Genomic DNA, 22,840 nt, shown 5'->3' with positions numbered 1-22,840 from the left:
TGATGGAGGGATTGTGCGTTCCTGGTGTAACTCGGGCAGTTGTTGTTGCCATCCTGTACCTGTCCCACAGGTGTGATGTTCGGATGTACCGATCCTGTGCAGGTGTTGTTACACGTTGCAGTGGCAGAACAGCCACTGCGAGGACGATCAGCTGTCCGTCCTGTCTCACTGTAACGCTGTCTTAGGTGTCTCACAGTAAGGACATAGCAATTTATTGCCCTGGCCACATCTGCAGTCCTCATGCCTCCTTGCAGCATGCCTAAGGCACATTCACACAGATGAGCAGGGACCCTGGGCATCTTTCTTTTGGTGTTTTTTAGAGTCAGGACACTAAAGAGGCCTTTCTACTAAGTTTTCATAACTGTGACCTTAATTGCCTACCGTCTGTAAGCTGTTAAGTGTCTTAATGACTGTTCCACAGGTGCATGTTCATTAATTGTTTATGGGTCATTGAACAAGCCTGGGAAACAGTGTTTAAACCCTTTACAATGAAGATCTGTGAAGTTATTTGGATTTTCACGAATTATCTTCGAAAGACAGGGTCCTGAAAAAGGGATGTTTCTTTTTTGGCTGAGTTGAATTCCATGGTTATAATATCACTAAAGGGAATCAGATAAAGCCAAATTAAATGGGATCTTCAGGAGCACCATGGACAGGTGAAGAGCATAGTGCTAAATAGGAGGAAATTAACTAGATTACATGTAGCAAAAATTGCCCTTCAATCATGAAGGACACAAGCACATCGTGACGAGTGAACTAAATGTGAAAGGAAATGTTATTTTAATAATTGATGAAGCAATGGAAGTTTTCTTCCAAGTGCAAACATTCTTCTTCCATAGAATTCAAAACTTTGGGAGCACTTAGACAGGGAAAATCTCCAACTGTGAATGAAATTAGAATAGAAAGCCGGGACTGAACCCCAGCATACAGCAGGCTTTTTGTTATAGAGTGAGGATTTGAAGCTCTTTCCATGAAAATCTTATCCCCCGTCCTCACTGATATGGAAATAATAAACTTGACCCAAGTGGAAAGGCTACACTGCTCCTGTATTGTAATAGTTGCAAAAAAAATCATTTACACTTAGATTTTTCATATATACCGTAACAAAAATCACAAGTAAAATCTTTAGTCATTGTAGTTATTAAAACAACTAACTAATCATGTGCAGTCTATTATATCAAAGTTACCTTTTAAATGTAACCTTGACTTGTAAGGTGGGGGAGTGGATGTTGATGAAGTATTCTTAAATTCCTGATACTGTGCATGTGCCACGCACACACACACCCTGAAATAACAAACCCCTTTACACAAGGAGGGGCAAGGAAGAAAGACCCATCGCTGATATTTTTGAGGGAGTGCGGTCTTTTCATCTTTGAAGCACGGTGCACTAGTTGTTTTCCCTCAGCAGCTCAGTTGTAATGGTCTGTTAAGAGCCTGAGGGTGCGTCAAAATGATCTCTTCTTTCCCCCAAAGTGTGCACTGGTTCACTTCCCTTCATGGATTTGAAAAGAAATGACTGGTATATGGAAACTCCCTCTAGCTCATACAAACACTCAATTTGTGGGGAGTAGTGAACGAGGCCACACTTCAGCAGGATGGAGAGATTATTGGGACGCAACCAGAGAATTGCGCTGCCTGCGAGACTGTCTAAGCTGTGACCTGCCAATCTGCTTTGCCAAGGGTTTCTACCGACTGGCTGGTAATCAGGCAGCATCTGGGAGTGGTCTGACCCAGGTATTGTCTGTCCGGGAAAGTTATTCTCCATCTGTTTTCCTCAACATGGCGAGTCATCGCCACCACAAACCTGTGTTTATTTATGCGTGGTGAGGATGACACGGCGGCTAGCGCTGTGTGTAACATCAGCTTGCTGTGGAGGAGAGATCAACATATTAGCAATGGGGAGAGAAAATAAGGCCAAGAGGATTGCTAATGTTTAAGAAAGGTCCAAGTCACAAAGGCCATGCAAACACTCCAGCCACTGAATGTACAGGCCACGCACACAGGCCAACACTCACTGATACACACAGGCAAACACGGCCCACCTAACTAGTTAACATGAACACGAGGCAAGAAATCCCCCCCCCCCCCCTCCCCCCTCAAACACACACAAACACACACACACACCTTGTCCCCCTTGTGTGTAAATGGTGCAGCCCCTCGTTGCATTTTTAAATATATGCATTAGCCTCTCTGTCACGTTTAGACAGTTCCAGCTAGTGTGTGTCTCTGTCCAAGGTGTACTGGTGGGGATTTGGAACAACACTGTTTACCAAGGGTGGCCAGTAAACCCAAACACACACGCCGGGGAGCAGCCAGAGAAAACATAAATCCTGATTAAGAATTCAGTGTCGCAAAACCAACAATTATAGCTGGAATAAGATGGAGTAAACACGCAGCTCTTCGCATTCATTCTAAACAACGCCGAATCAGACTCTTCTTGCAATAGAGCAGTAAAATATAAGCTACCAGTGTTTCAGTAGAGTGTGCATTGTACTGGATGGATGGTGCACTTGTTCGTATTTATCAAGATTTTAAAGCTCAGAAAGTGTTTAAACAATACATATACAGTATATAATTAATAATTAATACAGTTACACATGGCATCGAAAATGCAATGTTCAACAGTTACAACGATGACTCATAAGAAAGTTACATAACACCAACTCAAGTTTGGGGTCACATAGACGAGTTGAGTATCTGGAGCATTAGCATTTGTGGGTTCGATTACGGGCTCGAAATGGCCAGAAACAAAGCCCTTTCTTCTGAAACGCATCAGTCTATTCTTGTTCTGAGAAATGAAGGCTATTCCAATCGAGAAATTGCCAAGAAACAAAAGATCTCGTACAACGCTGTGTACTACTCCCTTCACAGAACAGCACAAACTGTCTCTAACCAGAATTGAATGAGGAGTGGGAGGCCCCGGTGCACAACTGAGCAAGAGGACAAGTACATTAGAGTGTCTAGTTTGAGAAACAGACAAGTCCTAGACAAGAATAGACTGATGAGTTTCAGAAGAAAGGGCTTTGTTTCTGGCCATTTTGAGTCTGTAATCGAACCCACAAATGCTGATGCTCCAGATACTCAACTAGTCTAAAGAAGGCCAGTTTTATTACTTCTTTAATCAGGACAACAGTTTTCAGCTGTGCTAACATAATTGCAAATGGATTTCTAATGATAAATTAGCCTTTTAAAATCATAAACTTGGATTAGCTAACACAACGTGACATTAGAACACAGGAGTGAGGGTTGCTGATAATGGGCCTCTGTACGCCTATGTAGATATTCCATAAAAAATCTGCCGTTTCCAGCTACAATAGTCATTTACTACATTAACAATGTCTACACTGTATTTCTGATCAATCTGATCAATGACTTGCAAAAACATCTAAAAACCTGTTTTCGCTTTGTCATTATGGGCTATTGTGTGTAGATTGATGAGGACATTTAATTTATTTATTTTTATTTTTTAGAATAAGGCTGTAATGTAAAAAAAGAAGCACTGTAGAGCAGCAAAGGCTCTGAGATATGATAATGATGATGAGAGAGGGAGAGAAAGACAGCAGTAAGTAGCGTGCTAGTAACTAGCGGGCGAGGACCACCACCTACTGATGAAAAGGGTCTTTGTGTCCTTTCGTCTCCTCCATGGCCAATTTTGATTCAGCAGGCAGCTTCAGATAGGTCATTAGACATTCTGCTCAGCCCCTCCATCAATGGAGCTGCAGGACAGTCAGCCCCCGGCACTCAGGTGCCACATTCTGGGCCGCCTCTCCGTTTCCTCTGGCAAGCCGTGTCCTCTAGGGGGTGATGAGGGGTGAGGGGGGAGAGAGCGAGGTAACTCGGCTCCTCGTGCATTCTTCTCACAGCCGTGCGACGGGGCCCTCGTCAGCGCTGCTTCCCACTGACTCCCACACCACCACAACCCAAATGGTGCCCTATTTCCCTATATAATGAGCTTCTTTTGACTTGAGCCCTAGTGCACTATAGAGAATAGGGTGCCATCTGGGATGCATCCCAGCAGGACCAGGGCCATCCATCTGGGGGTCAGTTAACGGTCGAGTGTGACTCTCTTCTGATGCTGCTGCTGCTCATCCTTGGCCTGGGCCGCAGTCTCTACCCACCCTCCACACCTTGACACATCTAACCCCCCTGACAGACCTCTTTCTGGGAAAGGATCTGACTGAAAGATGTCCCAGTCCCAGACCATGCTCTGAAATGGTTAACACTACCTTGTTGGCCTACACTAGGAACTAGTATTCAAAAAAAAAATCCATAAAAGTGCAGAACATCAGTAACAGTACCAGTTCAGTGCACGCAAAGTAATTGCCAGCTGCAGTTTTCCAAACTATTCCCAGTCTGCACACTGCAAGAGCAGTTGAGCCAGTGGACTGAAAATGTTGCCTTCATACGGGAAGTGTGCGTTAGTTTTTACATTTAGAGTGAAGGTTGTAGAAGACACTGTGAGATCTTCCAAGCATAATGGAGGCCCTCCAGTGAGGATCGTTTAAATACAATACCAACCAGAATCCCCTCTTTTCTCCCTCCCAATCTGAGGGGTGTGGGGGGGAAGCCTTTCAGTTTTCCCAGTGCTGAGAACTGTCACCCCCCCCATCACCATCCCCCCTGTTAATTCACCAGGCAAATAGATGAGCAGGGCGACTGCTGTTTGTTTAGCGGGGAGCGGGTGGCCCCAGTGTGACTGTGGGAGGATGCAGGAGCAGCAGAGATCAGGCTGGGACTGAGAAGGGAAGGCCTCCCAGACAACTAGTAACCAACTATCCTTCAGCATGGACACCCCTAGCACAAGTCAAGAGGATGGGGGTAGGGTGCAGCAGGAGTCATGGGGGGAGGGGCGAGAAGGATTTGGGGATGGGAAGGGTGGGGAATCTGTTGCAGGGGCTAGGGAGGAGCATGTGTTTACCAAATTCTTGTCATGGGGCAACATGGCGGGGGTTAAAAAAACGTGTCTATATTAAGTGAAACTAAATTGCGGTGGTGGTTTTGACCTTCATTTTCAGATGTCGAGAAAGTACATTTGATTTAGTAGCAGTTTTTCATGGGCTAGTCATTACGGAGGGGTCTGTAAAACCAGAGTTGTACTCTAGTTAGCTCAGTTTTACTCACTTCTGTACTTTCTCGTTGGCCTCCCTCGCTGTCTCTTGGGAGTGTTGTAGCTGGGCCTGGGTGTTCTGGTGCTCTGAGGCCATTCTCTGGAGCTGAGCCAGGAGGGGCTGCTGGTGGGGGGGACTGACCAGACCAGAGGGTGCTTCCCTGGGCTGGAGGGGCTTGGTTTGGAGGGTCTGGGATGGAGAGCTGAGATATGAGGCCCCTTGCTCTGTCTGACTGGTGGCCCCTAACTCACACTGGGCTTGGTGCAAGCTGTAGGGAGAGATAAGATGAATTAAATGAGATGATACTTAATTGCAGTGGTGTAAAGTACTTATGTAAAAATACTTTAAAGTACTACTTAAGTCGTTTTTTATCTGTACTTTACAATTTATATTTTTGACTACTTTTACTTCACAACATTCCTAAAGAAAATAACGTACTTTACTCCACTACATTTTCAATTCTTAGCAGGACAGGAAAGTGGTCCAATTCACTCACTTATCAACAGAACATCCCTGGTCATCCCTACTGCCTCTGATCTGGAGGACTCACTAAACACAAATGCTTCGTCTGATTTTCTTATTATAAGCTATTTAAATTATGTATACGTTTACTTTTGATACTTAAATATATTTAAAACCAAATACTTTTAGACTTTTACTCAAGTGGTATTTTTCTGCGTGACTTTCACTTAAGTCATTTTCTATGAAGGCATCTTTAATTTGACTAAAGTATGACAATTGGATACTTTTCCCACCACTGGTTAATTGAATTCTCCCTGGAATCACAATAATCCATCATCACACAGACACTAAAATGTATCTATAAATGTAACTATGAACGCCAGCACATCACCAGCAACATACTGGTACTTCAGGAAGCTACAGGGTGTCAGCTAACAACAATAGCGTTAGGACTGTTAACAAGGCACTCTGAAAAAAGCAGTTCTCATTATATTTGATTGACACATTGATATGATCCTTTGGCTTTGAATTCGGTGGGAGGAAAATATTTGTACATGCTGGGTCGCCTGAACACCAAAGAGGCACAACTACTGGAAACAACCTCAGCTACAACAAGTACAGCAAAAGAAGGATGAGAAGTCGCTGCAATGATACAATAGTAGCTCTTGTAGCTTGAAAGTGCAGTACAGGGATGATGCACTGAACAGGCTTCCAACCAACAAGTCTCCTTTCCTCTACACTTCTGACTTTGCAGTCAGAGTGCAGCTGGACACATTCCTAACACAAACAGACAGAAACTTGACCTTAACCAATGAAAGCATGCCCGCAGTTTAACTGACAGTAGGGAACGTTATTCTGTATTAACACCCCGTGGCAAAGAGACACGTTTAATATTCAAACGCTATGTCACTACATGAGACAATATCTGGAGGCAATAATGCAGCAGAATGTCAGTGGAATATATTACCGTACATTACTGACGGGACTGACTGACTGAAAGCATCAAACGAGTGTGACCGCGCGCGCGTGTGTGTGTGTGTGTGTGTGTGTGCGACTGAGAGCATCAAACTGGTTGAGACATAGGAGCGCAAGGTGAAAGCAGACAGGTGTTTCCAATGAGATGAGAAAATCTCTCAAATAAAGAGAGAGAAAGCAGCTCTCAAATAGAGAACGATTGAGGTAAACACTACATCGGTGTGGTTATATTATCAATAGAGCTTGGTAGGGTGGTAGGGTACTCTTCACCTTAGTAAAGGGCTTACAAAACCCATGATCTATTGGGAAGGAGAGGAAACCAAACATTTCCCACTGACCCCAACTCTGACTATGTATACATTCCAAATGGTCCCTTACCTGGGATGCATACATAGTCAGAGTTGGGGTCAATGGGTCAAAAGTATTAGTACTTTTGAAAAAGTACTTTATTTAACAAGGCAAGTCAGTTAAGAACTAATTCTTATTTACAATGACGGCCTATAATGGCCAAACTCGGATGACGTTGGGTCAATTGCGCGCCGCCTTATGGGACTCCCAATCACGGCCGGTTGTGATAAAGCCTGGAATCGAACCAAGGTGTCTGTAGTGACGCCTCTAGCACTGAGATGCAGTGCCTTAGACCGCTGCGCCACTCAGGAGCCCAACTAGGATCAGGGAGCCATTTGGGACAAATCCTATTAGAGATGTATTAATTAATTAATACAGAGATGTATTACTCCATTCTTCACTCGATTACAGTACAGGAACAATACCCTTGCCCAGTTCAGTTATTAACCCAAACCAATTCCAATGCATATTTTTTGGACAATCCCACAAGAATGTGTCCAATCAATTGAAAAAATATATTTGAAAAATATGTCTCACTGGCAATATGATTAAAAATGAGATTGGATAATGAGGCTCTCGCTCTCTCTCCTCTCCAAAGACCAATATGTGATCCTTAATTCAGCAAGAGTTTCAAGTCACTGTTATTGACGCAGAGATAAAATAGAAATAATAATCATCAACATCATTGAACAATCTGGTGAAGGCCATTGGATGACACAATCCTTGACTTGCAATATAACATAGTATGCAATAACCCCAGGGCATTCCACTTCTATAACTGAAAGATTTATATGATATATTTTCCACAACTTGCTTGATTTAAAAAAAAAAAAAAATCACTGTACCTCAGCAGAGTTAAATATCAATTCAAAGCTAAACATTAAAACAACCCCATTCATTGAAGGGGCAGGTAACTAGCTAGGTCAAGGCTCTACAACCCTGTTCGTGGAGAGCTACTCTCCTGTAGGTTTTCACTCCAACCCCAGTCGTAACTAACCTGGTTCAGCTTCTCAACCAGCTAATTATTACAATCAGGTGCGCTAGATTAGTGTTGGAGTGAAAACCTACAGGACGGTAGTTCTCCAGGAACAGGGTTGGAGAGCCCTGAGCTAGGTAATAAGGTTTTTGTCAGATAACAATACCCTTTCTATCCTCCATTAGCTCTATGAGCGACATTATAGTCAGTTGTCCACTGACGGCTGACAATCTAATCTAGATTAATGACCAGAGGTCTCTGCTGCCATTCCAGGTAGGCGTGTGGACATAGCTTTAAAATCATATCAGTCATTCTGGCCTGTAATGAGTTTCAGAGGGGGAAGATGAAGCTCCTGTTTAATGCTTCCTCTTGTTTTTCAGAGCTGAGGGTAATCAATTCAGCTGTGCTATTGATAGCTATTGGAAGTGATGTAACGTTTGTGTGCTTTGTTTAATTAAATGTAAACATATTGGGTCTGAAGGCCCGATGACAGTGACAAACAAGGACAGAGGAGGGAGGGGGAGTGCTGCTTAAATATGGATTATCTTATCTGACCCTGGCAACCGCGCCTCGACCCTCCCCCAGCTACACTATACCCCTCCCTTTACAACACACATGGAAACCAATCAACAGGAAAGAGAAACATTGTCCTCAAACTGTTCACTTTCATTTCCTGGTAGAGCGAACGAAGCAGGGAGAGAGAATGGAGGGGGAGATTCTGAATTGGGCAAAATATCTGTCTTCTCCTCGACTCCTCTGTGACCCGGAAACCGATAAGTGGTCGAAGAGAGTGTCAATTCGTTAGTAGGCAAACATAGGAGTCTGCTCCCCTCCTTAATTACCTACTTCAGCAGAGGATGCACGAGAGTATCCTCGCGCTTCAGAAGTGTTTTCAAATCCGCCAGCCCACCTTTGAAAAAGTTGTTGTTCACACACATTTAAAAACAATACGCTACTTCTCATTGTATCTGTATGTATTGCACAACTAGCGACATTTGTTTTGATCAATTCACAACGTTGTTATGGGATTTCATCCCTGTAAACGTCAGTTGCCTGGTGACACGTGAGTGGAGGAGTCTCATTTCATGCAATGAAACCTTTCCTCTCCTTGCCTCCACTCCTCGAAGACGTTTCTCAAAAAGAGGCAAGGAGAGGACGGAGGACAATTGAGATTCTCCCAAGGAGACACAGAGAGCTACCTATTGAGAGAGAGAGTGGTTAAACGAGACCACAAACCAGATGAGAGGTCATTTGAAGTTGTGTTTCTAACTGAAATCTGCTACTGGGATCACATTAAAGTAAAATTAGGGGATTTTAGCACCAATATTTAATAGTGCTGACATCTTCCATGGGAAGTACTCCTTGGAACAACAAAAGCACAAGGCCATGCATGTACTGTACTGTTAGAGCTGATCACGTTCCATTCATGGGGACGAGTGTCCGTTTAATCTAGCTAGAAAGTTCCTGTTGTACTGATCTGATCACATTTCATCCATCTGTGTTTCATCCAAATACCTAGCTGGAGTGAGAAATAGGTCTAGTAAGCGCCCCATGACTTTCTTGTCATGAAGTACAGTATTTGCAACAAGTTCTGCTCCAGATTCCTCATTCTTATCTCCCCACCTGCTCTTGTGCGTCTGTGGCTATCTATAGAATGCTCATGACTATTCATTCTGTGTTTCTGAACATGGTGGCTTTCTGCACCAGTTTCTGCCAGTGACCTACAGAACAGTCTGCAACGCAGAACAGTTAGCCATTAAGTCCCCCAATCAGATTACACCGCACAGACGCTAGAGCTCAACGAACCTGCCCTCCAATTCTAGAGTTGGGGTATGTCACAAATGGCACCCTATTCCCTCTATTTACGCTACTTTGACTAGAGCCCTATGAGCCCTGGTCAAAAGCAGTGCACTATATAAGGGTAGGGTGCCATTTTAGGATGTATGTATGGTTAATGGTTAGTGTGGAGGGGGATTGTTAAGGGCTGGGTATGTAAAATACCATTTAATAGAGACTTATCTCTCTGGGCTCTAAACAAATAAACCACAAGGTCAGCAGAGAGAGCCTGGTCACAGACCTCTCCTGTTACCAGACATGTACACCAGGTACTGGACAGGATAACATTTGTGTCACCTACCTACCTTGGCACCTCTGAGAGGCAGCCAGGTCACCTCACCTTTTATGACACATGTACAGTATCCCAAGCCAAACCACATTAACTGGGAGGATAGCCACCTTCAGTACCTTGGCTCTAGACTGGTCCTAGATCTGTTTATGCTGTACAGCCAACTACTATGGTCGTTGTCATGTTTGGCATGACAATATGTTAAAGACCATAGCAGTTGGCAAGACAGCACAAACAGATCTGGGACCAGGATATCTTGGCTCCTACTATCATAGAAATAAATCACAGTGGGACACTCTCAGCACTGGGAGGAGTGTCCATGCTGTTTATACTGGCTTGTCCCTAAATAACGCGTTTCTATCATCTGCCTACGATATAGGAACACAAACCAATTTCGGTTTGAGGTTCGAGAGTTTGCCAGGGTGCTGCTGTGCGTTTTGAATTACTTCCTCCGTTTCTATCTCGAATGAGTTTAGCTTGCTCGGAGGGCTCCCAGACAATCCGCCAAATGTATTGGGCAGCACAGACTGAAAAGGAAGGGCTAACCCTGAGTCTGAGGCAATGGTTCACTTTTCCTTGTTGTTACTCAGTCAGGCAGGATTGATGGTGACGTACGTTTTGTATCACTTTGAAAAAATGAACCTAAATTGCCCCGTGAAAGTGAAGAGGAAATTCAGCAACTCCAGAGGGACAGTGGAAGTTGATAAAAATACTTCTTTACTGTTAAAGCCAATGTGGAGCCTTCATCTGGGTTTTGTGCAGATATGAACGTATATAGTGAAGCCCCAGTAGGAAACTCCAGGCAGCCTGTCTTGTTTCCGTCTGCTAGCCAAGCAAATGACTATTGAGTTTTTAGGTGTTAAAGTGCGACCCACTCAGCCTCCGTTATAATCAGCCTTCCCCAGGGAGCCGTCTGTCTGTCCATCCGGAGTGTTAATACGTGTCCTGCTTGGGCTGACTGACTCCCTCCAGCAGCCTTGGGTTCAGTCCCAAATGGCACCCTATTCCCCTATGTAGTGCACTACTTTTGACCAGGGCTCATAGGTCTCCGGTTAAAAGTAGTGCACTATGCAGGTAATAGGGTGGCATTTAGGACACATTTGGAACACAGCCCTGGTCTGGCTGGGTCTCAAACAAAGCACCGGCCGTCTCCCCTCTCCCTCAGCCCACCGCCCCCAGCACCTCCAACGTCAACCCTTTAAAACAACTGGCCCCCATCGGCTAGTACATTTCTCCCTATTTTTGCTTTTTATCAACAGGGGTTTCTCTGAACATGGAACCCCATAATGTGAGTCTGTGTTTTGACGGGGTAGGCTGGCCGGTCGCTAGCGTTTTGGCCCCTTCTCTTCTTCTTTATTTTTATTTGACGTCTGCTGCCTCCCTTTCATATGATTGGGTGTGTTGTTATCCTGGGGACACAATGGAGAGGGCCAGTGAATCCTCAGAGCAAACAGACACACATAGCCGGGCCATCTTCTCTTCTGGGCTTTGTTGGGCCTCGAAGGCTGGTTCCCCACATAAAGGTCTAGCACCACAGGACCAGTACAAGACCCACTCTTCTATCTCGCGCTTTCTTTCTCTCGTTTTCACACAAAACAAATTGTCTGAGAAGAGGAGAAAACAATGTCGTCCTCAGTGTCCTAGGAGTAAAGCCAGGGTGAGGTGGGGGGGCTTCAGAAAATCCTACTAGTGTTCTCATAGAGCCTCTTCCCATTTACTACACTTCTGGTAAAAATACCGTCGGCTACACATATTACTCAAATGTAAACTTGCGTGCTTGCTACGTCTTGCCTACTACCCCAGACAGTTGCCCCCTTAGAGCAGGGCAGTGTGAACAAAATTGTCACGGTGAGCCAACATTCTTACAGTGTAAATGGTAATAGCAGATAATTTTTTTTTAAACAGCTGAAATCTATAGACATTTTCCTAATATTTGAAACTTTATTAAGTTCCTGCCTGAAATTGTAGTAACAGCCTGTGACATTCTGAAAATGTCACATTAGCTGCCGGCTGCACTGAGCCAAATAAAACAATGGAAGCCCATCCCCAAAAACATGTCAAATGTAGTCGCCCCCCCCTTAATTTTTAACATTGTGTGGTGATTTCAGAGGTGGGGGGGAGGGAATTGTTTTCCAGGGGCCCAGAGTTTTTCCTGATCTGGTAGCAGGCTAACGTAGCCAACTTCGGACCCAAGTTGCAGCGTACAGCAGTAATAAATCAGCTGTAAAAAAAGGGTTTTATATGGGCCTATGCAGGGTTGCATCGTATAGGCCTTTGCATCTGTAATTAAAAATATACTCATACAGTATGTCACCACTATTGTGTTAATTGATTAATTCAAGTCAATAATATTGATTAAAAAGGCAGAGGTAGCCTAGCCACCTGAAGTGTGAATATAAACCAAATTTGATCACATTCACATCTTCTCAGAATACAAATAAAATGGGCCTATTTTAGGCTATAAATACATACTGTAGCTTGGGCTATAAAAACATGATGCTACGTTTCCCCTGGCCCCCATGTGACCAGAGCGCATAGGTGTTTCTAAGCTACCTGGAGCTGTGGTTGTTATTAGTAGTCTACAGTTGACCAGACTGAAGCACAGACTAATTGTGCACATTTACAAATCATTAACATTTTCTTTTTTTGTGGCTGGTATGGGCTTCCATATAAAACAGCTTATTGTGGTGAACTCACTCATACCCGCATTTTCAGTCGCAATTTGCTTTTACCATATGTAATGATTTGCATGATATTGATAAAAAGATATCATTTGTGATAGGCTAACATTACTTGATGAAGACACGCCCTTATAGTAACTCTGTGATTTTGTCTTGTAGCATACAGACGAGAAAACACATTCTTTAATTGTCTGCACATACATGCATGTAAATTGTTGCATTATTCAAGAGTGTAATATGGTTTGGTTACATTATTCAATAGTGTCATATGTTTGAGAAGAAAGGTTTCTGTCATTGTTGAATAGTTTGTGCTTAATGGCCTGGGGCTACAGTGATATTTACAGTCAATTTGAGCCTCGAACCAAAATGTTCGGTTGGCATCCACAACGAAAGTTAAGGCAACGATGTAACGTGCTCCTCAGACTCTTCTTCGTATCTCGTAGTGGGAATAGGACCATAGATCTGTCACAATGTGTGAACCAACGCCAGACAAACACTCAACCACGTGACAGATGAGATGCAGATAAAAAAATTTAAAAAATGACAAAACGTACTATCAGAATATGGGAAACATTAAGAACAGGAGTCAGGTTTACCAAACCAGAACGGCTACTTTCTGAGCCAACGGAAAATACACAATGAAAGACATCTACACGGCTGGAAGTTCAAGTGTCTCATGTTTTTCGTCTCTTTTTTTTTAAAGCGTTCATTTCTTCCATTGAGTGACAAATGACAAAAACTGTCATTGGCGGATTAAAGCTGAGACAAATAAAAAGCAACCTTTCCTTATTTTACTGTATTTTCCAAAACGTCTGATAAAGAAGTTCCCACGGATTAATATTATAAGTCTAACTAGAGTGTAATTACATATTTTAGCTATCTCAATCCAGAGCAAACACTGCATATGAGGTCCAGTTTTAACTCTTTAATATGGATTTTCTTGAGTACGTTGGAGGGAGAGCTGGCTCGGAACACGCTTCTCATTTTTAATAAGTGGGAGAGCGATGATCTGTCTTGCTGTGCAGAATTGTATTTGATTAAGAAGTTAAAATGAGGTGTGACACCCCCAACTCTTTCAGCCAAATACAATTGAAAGGATCTATGGTCCCATGAATGTGTAACACTCTCCCTGCTGCTAGTATTATTGGTGCAGAATTGGATTCAAAATTACACTGGAATATAATACTTTATTACTAGGGTCAGTATTTTACAATTGTTACATCAAAGATGGGATACTTTTTGTTGACATAAAATGTACTATTGGAAAAATGCACGATTGAGCATTACATTATATTATAGATATGATGACACAAATGACTTCCCACTAAGATCCTGCTAAGTCACATCGAAGCAGTCTAATATATCGCTGATCATATTTCACTGTTGTGCCTTTAAATATCCAATATCCACAGCAGAAATCATATCAATGTACCAAGCAGCAACAAACCATATTTTCCTATTAACTGTGAATGTTCACTTATGCAGATAGGGATTCCTATATTTGAATCGTCTATGCAGATGATAGTGAAGGTGTAGCATTTTTAAAAGGGGAAGTGTGTGTGTGTGTGTGTCACCTGTGGTACGTTCGCAGTGTTTGTATTTCCTCTTTCAGCCGTTGAATGTGCTCCAGTGCCCTGTCTCTCTCTCTCTGGACCGCCTCTACGTCCTCCTGGTAACACTACAACACAACGGACGGACAGACAGACTGTTCAGAATGACGCAGATAGAAATGCAATGAATAGATCGAACATGATTACTAATTGTAACATCACTGATCTTTTGTGTAGAACACATATGACTTTCTCCAGCACCTTCTGGTAAAAACACAAGGAACACACACACACACACACACACACACACACACACACACACACACACACACACACACACACACACACACACACACACACACACACACACACACACACACACACACACACACACACACACACACACACACACACACACACACACACATCCCATCACAGTCTGACAAACATAGCTTGTAGCAGTCAAGTGACATTGTACCCGGGTGGTTGAATCAATGTTTTTCATCAATGGCTCTCTCTTTCTGAAAGAAGACATTCACAAATGCTCCTGCATTTTGACCATTTTGATTTGACAAAGTTAACACACTTTTCATAAAAACATCTGATGCATTCCGTTTTTGAACACTGGAAAAAGTAGTTTACTCAAAACCAAATCGTGTTAAAATGCAGCTGAATTATCACTTCTTTACGGGTTCTCGCAGTAGTTTTCGTACTGAGGCCGAAGCTGCAAATGTAAGACTACTGATTCCTCTCACACAGAGAACTATCCATGTCTGCAGCGTAGCAGCGTATGTCTTTTAACTGCGTTTTAATTCAGCGCATGTAGAGCGCCAGCAGTCCCAGCAGCACACAGGGAGCATCCTACACAATGAGGATGCTCTGAGGGGATCCCATTCATGCTATTGTCTCTCCACTCAGCACCTACTCAGAGGGCCTACCGGGAAGGGAGGCCGGCGGGACTGGTCGCGGCGGTGGGTGGGAGCAGGGGACGCTGGGTAAACAGTGTGTGTGTGTGAGTGAATGTGTCCTGGGCAACCCTGTGGTTAAACCTGGCCCACAATAAAGACCCTGCTAATTAGCAGCCGTTGAAACAGATGTATTGATGGTCTCAACAGCTGGGAGAGGAGGGAACAATGGAGGAGGTTTAAATAAACAAGGCAGACAGGGCCATACTGTAAATGACCGCAATATCTATAGCTTCTGTGTGATAGAGGAGGAGGGAAAGAGCTAGGAGGGGCTTTGTCTAAATCTGTGAGGAGAAGAGAATTGGACAACAGGGTTATGTTCAGTAGGGCACTGCAAAAAGGGAAATCTGTGTTCTTATTGGACATAATTAGAAAGTACCTAACTGTTAAAAAGTAAAAAAAATAAATGTTGTCGGGCGGAAAAATGCAACTCATTTTTTAAGCCTTTTATGACTTGGACAAGGATTGTAGAGGCTGAAACCATATGAGCACTGGGCTGGGCTGGGGTCTGCTGCTATAAACACCTTTGGCCTAACTAAGTACATGCAGCTTCCCCCTCGGGTCTCCAGAACCATCCTTCTAATTACTGGCAGCAAGGTCTCCCAAGTCAAAGAGAACATCAAAAAGAGGCCAACCTCTAAAGTCAATATGTACTTTTCACCAACAGGGAGGAGAGCTCGACTTCAAAGCCAGTTTCTTTTAATCATATGTATTATATCAGCATTCATTAGAATAATATCCAAATGAGGTTGACAGAGTAGCGGGTTAACCTGTTGTGATGATGAAGGCAGGCAGTCCTGTGAAGGAGAATAACTAGCGTGACCTTTTAGAGGGTACAGTACAGGAGGTTGCAGGGCATACAGCCAGCCGGTGGTGGGGCGGATGGGGCCAAAGTGCAACAGATTGGCAGCAGGGACTGGCTGGCATTTCTGACTCGGTGGGAACTGGGAAGATCAATCTATGGAAGGCTGCATCTGTTATGACACACGACAAACTATTGACTGATGTGGACTTTGTTGATGGATATAAATAGAAGATCTAATATATATTTGATTCTGGACTATGTTCTCGACATTCTCCGTAACCTTATTCATCTGTAGTGGCCAATTAGAATAATATAATTTAAACTAGTGTCAAATTGCACAGCCTTTCCTCCTCCTGTCCTCCAGTCTGAATCACCTGCTAATGGACATCAATCAAAGAGATAACGACAGCCAGAGACGACACCTGGCAACTAAGCCCTTGACATACTAGACCGCAGCAACAAGTAATGTACCTGCATTCACATTAAACCGAGGGCTAGTTAATGAGCAAGTGTATGATGACTGTGCTTTCATGATAATGTCTTCAACAAATAATAGTATCAAGCTGTAGGTTTCAGATCCTGTTTTAATTTTTTAAAGGTCCAATGCTGCTGTTTCTAGCTCAATATCAAATCATTTCTGGGTAGCAATTACGTCGCTTACTGTGATTGTTTTAAAAAAAAGAAGAAACAAAAAGAGCAATTTGTCAAGCAAGAATTTGGCTAGTACAGTTTCAAAGTGGTCTGAGTGGGGAGGGGAACACTGAAAATGAGCTGTTATTGGTAGAGAGGTTTGGTCTCTTCTTATTGGTCTATGAACTAATTTACCGCACAGTGATGTCACCATTCAGGCCAAAACCCCATCCCAAATATTTCAAACTTACACTAAAAGCCATTATCATAATTTTCACAATTTCACAGTATTATTCCCACCTCAGTGTGAAAAGAAATGTATATAAAACACAGATCATTTTTTAATCTATGAGTGCCTGTGAGAGAACCAGTTCTTCAGTCTTCTCAAGGACGCTCTGTAAGTGGGTCCTAAAGCCCTGTGTGTGTGTGAGAGAGTGTGTGTGGGCTTGTCTTGAGCGGAGTAGATGTCTGTGACTTTAGGGCCCTCTGAAATGGCAGGGGTGGAGAGGAGAGGGCCGGGGTTGAGGGGTTCTCATTGCTCTCAATGCTCAGGTCATTTCAAGTGGTCTGTTGTAGTGGCTGCCCTAGCCCTGAACCACCTGTGTTTGCACACCAGCTTTTCTTTCAAGCACTGACAGCCCAGAATGATCACACTGCAGTGCTCCTCTCCTCTCCCCGCCTCGCCAATGCAGTTAATCATTACGACTGCTTCCTCCGTCTAGCTAACCCTAGCAGCTCAGATTCAGCCTGCTCCTCCACGACACTTCTACTTGACATTACTTAGTCATGCTAGGGAAGAATTTGGTATCATGATCAAATGCAAGTCTGGGGATCTTAAAATGTAAACAAATTGGGAATGTTGGGTTGGCCATGTTCCCTGTCCCTGTTTCTATAATTCTTTAGAAATTAAACCATTTAGGCTATGAGTATACAGAGAGTCCATTCATGCATTTATAGAAGAAATAGACTTAAAATGAGTACATTTTCTGCACGTCAAGATGAATTTCAGCAGAAGACTTTCTGACACTGACCTTTCTATTTTGAAATCAATTTAAAAGTAATTTCCTCTCAGCTGGTTTCTTTAAAGTAAAATGTCAATTGACGAATCAAAGATCTGCGAGTTTTGAAATTGTTTTGTGGATCTGTTCCCGCCCCTGTTGACTAATTTTATGACAGCTGTTCCCGTTTCATTTGAAATTAAAACCCTGCTCTGTAATCCCAGGAGCCAATCTATAATTAAGGGGATTTATAGAAAAACCAAGTGCTACATTAATAACAAAATGTAATATATTTCTTAATAAGCCATCAGTGGAGAAACCGTCTGAGAAATAAAGAAGAGTACCAGTACTGACAGCAAGCAGCCTTTAGAAAGAGCAGGAGAAGACTGGAAGGAGCTTCTCATAGATGAGTTAAAGCAGAAGAACTCATCATAGTCATCTGAAATAAATAAAACGACCACAATACTCCTTAGTCACAAACGTGTTCATTGTTTTCATCAACAAACAGCGGGTGTGTCCGTTTCACCATACTGGCCAACAAATATTGCCGTGATTTTCACGATCATGAATTCTATTAGTGAAATATAAGGATTCCAAAATGTGGCAATCACACCCAGAGAGAGTAGTCATCAAAGCAAATGTTAATTATGAGAATATAAAGTATAAAATAATGTATAATGTAATGTATAAAATGTAGCTGTTGGAATAGGTCAGAGGCAACAATAAGGGAGCTAGCTAGCTATGTGGTAATTCTGTGCCTTATTGCTTTTTCTATCAATTCCAAATGGTGGTGACTCGAGAGCTTAGTCAGCCAAAGGACAAGGAGAAGAGAGCAGTGAATGACTACAGACAGAGCAATAGCCTGCAAGCAAGGCAAGCACTAGTCAGAATAGGCCTGGCTGCAAACATATAGCAGTGTAATCTACTGTATCCTCAGAGAATCCTTTTTGTAATGGGACCATCAGCTGACCTCTCAGGCAACCTTGCTACTTCAGGCTCATCGGTGGGGTGATACCGTTCACCTAGCTAGCCCTATCTAATGAGCATGTTTACAGCTCACTCTCTCCGCATTAAGCATAGGGGGCTCTGCTTCATCAGATAAATGGAAGAAATCAAATAGTCTTGTGTTTACCCTGTACCTCACTGGAGGGGACACGTTTGTGTGTTGGTGTGTGTGTGTGACATTAAGGCCCTAGCCCCTTGTTGATGATGTCATTCTAAATTGCATCAAATTGTTGGTTGGATCACCCAACCAACAGCTCTATCGCTTTAGATCACCAAGCCAAATAAGGGCAAAAAACAAGCAAACAGTGAGTGGTTGAATAAACAATACCATTTTACCTGTGAGGAAAATTTAAATAGAAATGTGGTGTGTGAGTGTGGGGGCAGGGCTGGTTTTAGGGGTTGGTATCTAAGTAAGACCCCAGCATACTGTAGTAGGAGTGGGGGAGGACATATAAGACTTGTTGGCAAACAGCAGCAGTGAGCTTGGCACAGTAATGTACACAGCCCCATGTATTCATACACAGGGTTCTAGGCCTAAATGGCACCCTATTCCCTTTATAGTGCAATACTTTTGACCAGGGCGCTCTGATCAAAAGTAGTGCACTATATAGGGAAAAGGGTGCCATTTGGAACATGACCCTAGAGAAGGAGAACCTGTGCTGCTCAAAGCCTTAATTTGCAAGGATTCTCCTGCGAGAGGGGCAAAAATGGGGGGGGGTTGATTTACCTTCTGAGAACGCTCTTGATTGTTTTCGGCAGTCAGGTGTCTCAAGTTGTTTGCTGAAGTCTGGCTCTGCTCTCTCGCCTGTAGGAGATCCTGCTCCAGCCTCTTGCACTGTGGAAGAAGAGCCAGAGGAAGAGAAATACATTAGTAGGGAATTCGCCCATCGCAGTGCAGTGAAAGCCTCGGCATGCCAGGCAGGCAGAGCTAAATGTATACATGCTTCAGCCAGTCTTTCCCACCAGTAGCTCTCGGTTTCTACTCCTTGGCAGAGTACCTTCTTATGAGTCATGAAGGACAAAGAGAAATGGAGAATTTATAGGCCAAACCGACCAGTTACAACCGTTTGAAAAGATCAGAGACATCTTGTTTTCACTGGTCTATTTCTGAAAAAAAATAAACTTCATACCGCAAATGTATGTGTCGACCTGTATTCTTCAGCATTTATAAATACATTATTTAATGACTTAATAACATGCAATATACTTTGATGACAATGAAGCTTTCATAAAAGTATTTAAAAATAAATACCAAAAGGTATCTTTTTCAATACCATAAACAGACGCAACGTGAATTACTACATACTATGTGATTGTTATCTACTCTGATGTCAGCAGTTCCCCTGCTTTTTCCCCACAGGCACTGCAGACTACACTGACAGACTGACTGACTGACTGACTGACAGACAGACAGACAGACAGAGACAGACAGACAGACAGACAGACAGACTGACAGACAGACAGACAGACTGAGACAGACAGACAGACAGACAGACAGACAGACAGACAGACAGTATAAACACACAGACCGCGGCTCAGTCAGGACATCTCAGTGTTATTGGAAGCCAGAGTTGTTTCATACCAGCCTATATGTGTTCTTCTCCATGTGCACATTCTAAGACTAAAGGACACTTACCAGGAATGTAAACCATCCCTCTCACCCTGACAAGTCGCAATGTTTCGACATCCAGCTGCCTAAAAAACCCCAAAGTGCTCCCGCAAACAAGAGCAGGCGGGCGCAGCCTAGGAGCCCCGCTCGCTGCTCTCGTCCCTCATCCTCTTCCTCTGCCGTCTGGAATAATAGTTCCCTGGTCCAGACAAAACACAAAGCTTCTCTTTAGTGTCAGGGTGAGTTATGGCTTACAGGCAACAGATGTTTTGGGCTAAAAGTATTTCAATCTGAACACAGAGAGAAGGAGCACACCTCTCTATTCTTCCCAGGCAGGCTAGGAAGGCCACTCCTGGGGCTACAGTACGGCACGCAAACACATCACTCCTTCGGAACACATGGAGGACGGAGCAGACACGGATTACCTAGCGTTACATATGTTCGGCGCATAATGCCTGAAAACACACGTGCATCACACGGTCAATCAAATCAGAGGCTCGTACCTCAATTACACATCATCGACGCTGGGAAAATATGTGGATCTGGCAATGAAAGGCGACAAATCAGAACATAGCAAAACGTCAGCGCTCAGTTTTTAACATGTACACTAGTCCACCAAGGAACAATATTCATTAATGCATAAAGTAACCATACTGCCAGGTACCTAACAAATCAATAACCTTTGTTTTGCAGCATTCACTTTATATAGAGAAAATAAGAAGAGGGAAGGGGAGGGGGGGGGTATAGGACAGAATAGATGTGTTCCTGTTCCTCCTCCCTCCCTTCACTTATCCAGCTTTTCATATTCCAGCAGGCTGGTGGGTGTAGCGGCCCTCTGGTAGTCGCAGTGGGCTAATCCCTTCGAGATGAAGAGAGGGATAGGAAGAGCAGCAGGGGACGCAGAAATCCTTCAGGATAGAGTGTGGAGACCATCCCCGCCTCACAGGGATTAGGAACAGGCATTTGTAACCTACTTTTAAAATTGCTCCAAAGATTATTTTTTTTGCCCTCCGCAAAAAGCAGGGGCAATATTCTTTCCAGGAGATGTGAATGTGATGTTAGCCCGGGGTTTTGTGGAGATATGGTTGTAGTCTAGGGTTGAGCTCGGCTGGTTGCTCCCACTCAGCCTTGTGTTAAAGTCAGAGGCATTAAGAAGACTGGCGACATCTCCCTCATTGACAACCTCAAAACTTGAGTCAACCTCAAATTCATTGACTGACTTCTATGAACTTGAGTCATTGCATTGGTCAGCTGATTACTAGATTTTAAAATGTGTGAGCACTGCTGTAAATGTGTACAAATCTGGAGAATCAACACATTTCGAAAATCAGATTTAGGCTCTCATTTTTTGAATAACTTCTCTTGAGCGAAAAACTTGATCGCACCAGCTAGTATTTTGAACAAAGGGAAGTCCCCCCAAAGTCCACATACAGTCTTTGATTTAGGCATTGTAAAAAAAAAAGCCTCATAAAATGGCTTGAACACCTGGGACAACATAATTAACAGAGGTGGATGAGACAGGAGAGAAGAGACTGAACAAATTATGAGAAATGAGCAGGAGAGGACAGGAGTGTTCTTTTCATAGAAATAGAATGAGGCTGCCAGTTCACCAATTATGCCATCATTGACTTGAATAGGGACGCCTGTTCTATTCATTCTAGTTCTGTGGTTCGTCTGTTACTGAGTCTCAGAACACAGTGAAACAATACTGAAACCATATTCTAATTGTATGACTGAAACGTATAACAGTAGCTAAGTTGGACCAATACAGCTAACCTGGCATTACTAGAAAAGTTACTAGAAATACCTGTTTATTACACATCCCATTGACTAAAATGGACCCATTAGAGATCCTGTCTAAACTGAATCAGCATATCATACAGCCCTATAAACCAATATGCCTTCTTCACAGAGAGAGAGAGTCTACAGGCACATGAAACTAGACTAGCTTTAGACCAGTCGGAAGTGTTGCTCCGGAGCAGCGTGACCTCCATGAAGCAGAATCTGTTCAGTCTACATATAGGCGAGTCCCAAATGGTCCCCGATTCCCTATATCAAGGACTACTTTTGATCAGAGCCCTATGGGCCCTAGTCAAAAGTACTGCACTACAGTATATAGGAAAATAGGGCAGCATTTAGAACGCAGCCATAGTGGAGTTGCGGAGGCCTTTCTTCTCCATACGTCTGATGCCTGCCTTTTAATGCCCCGGCGTCGGGCTGAACGGGACAGAGATCCATGAAGCTCACCCACAGGGAGGGAAGCAGAAAGGAAGCATCCCAATCATAATATGCCTGGTAAATCCAGGCTACAGAGAAAAATGTCAAACTCCAGCTAGAAACAGTTCGCAGCCCTGTCTGCGACCACCCACCCAGATGAATGCATGACCGTGTGACTCCCTGCACAGTAGTGTCCTGCTGAAAACTCCGAGCTATGATTGACATTCTTACCACACCTTCCTAAAGAGGAGCGAGTGTCTGACATGGTGATTTTTGCTAGATAGATGGATGTATGGACGGACACATTTTTTAAGGAAGTCCGGCTTTCAGCTTCCTCTTGGAAGTTGGAATAGTAGAAGGCACAAGGTGCAATTTCTAAAATGGGT

The 22,840-nt window shown here is 43.4% G+C and overlaps 1 protein-coding gene across 5 annotated transcripts in view; it reads right to left on the bottom strand.

The window, feature by feature from the left end:
• Positions 1-22,840, bottom strand: part of LOC139375039 (mirror-image polydactyly 1) — a 107,758-nt gene that overhangs the window by 2,919 nt on the left and 81,999 nt on the right. For all 5 annotated transcript variants that reach the window (XM_071116409.1, XM_071116411.1, XM_071116410.1 and 2 more), the window contains 3 exons: positions 19,356-19,463; positions 14,250-14,353; positions 5,122-5,376 (listed from right to left, as the gene is read on the bottom strand). In XM_071116409.1, coding sequence (XP_070972510.1) covers positions 5,122-5,376; positions 14,250-14,353; positions 19,356-19,463 — 467 coding nt within the window. The remainder of the gene's footprint in view (positions 1-5,121; positions 5,377-14,249; positions 14,354-19,355; positions 19,464-22,840) is intronic.

Source organism: Oncorhynchus clarkii, chromosome 19, assembly GCF_045791955.1.
Source record: "Oncorhynchus clarkii lewisi isolate Uvic-CL-2024 chromosome 19, UVic_Ocla_1.0, whole genome shotgun sequence".
In the NCBI taxonomy this organism is placed as follows: Eukaryota; Metazoa; Chordata; class Actinopteri; order Salmoniformes; family Salmonidae; genus Oncorhynchus; species Oncorhynchus clarkii.
The sequence above is the reverse complement of the archived record's forward strand: the minus strand, read 5'-3'. Positions and strand labels throughout refer to the sequence as shown.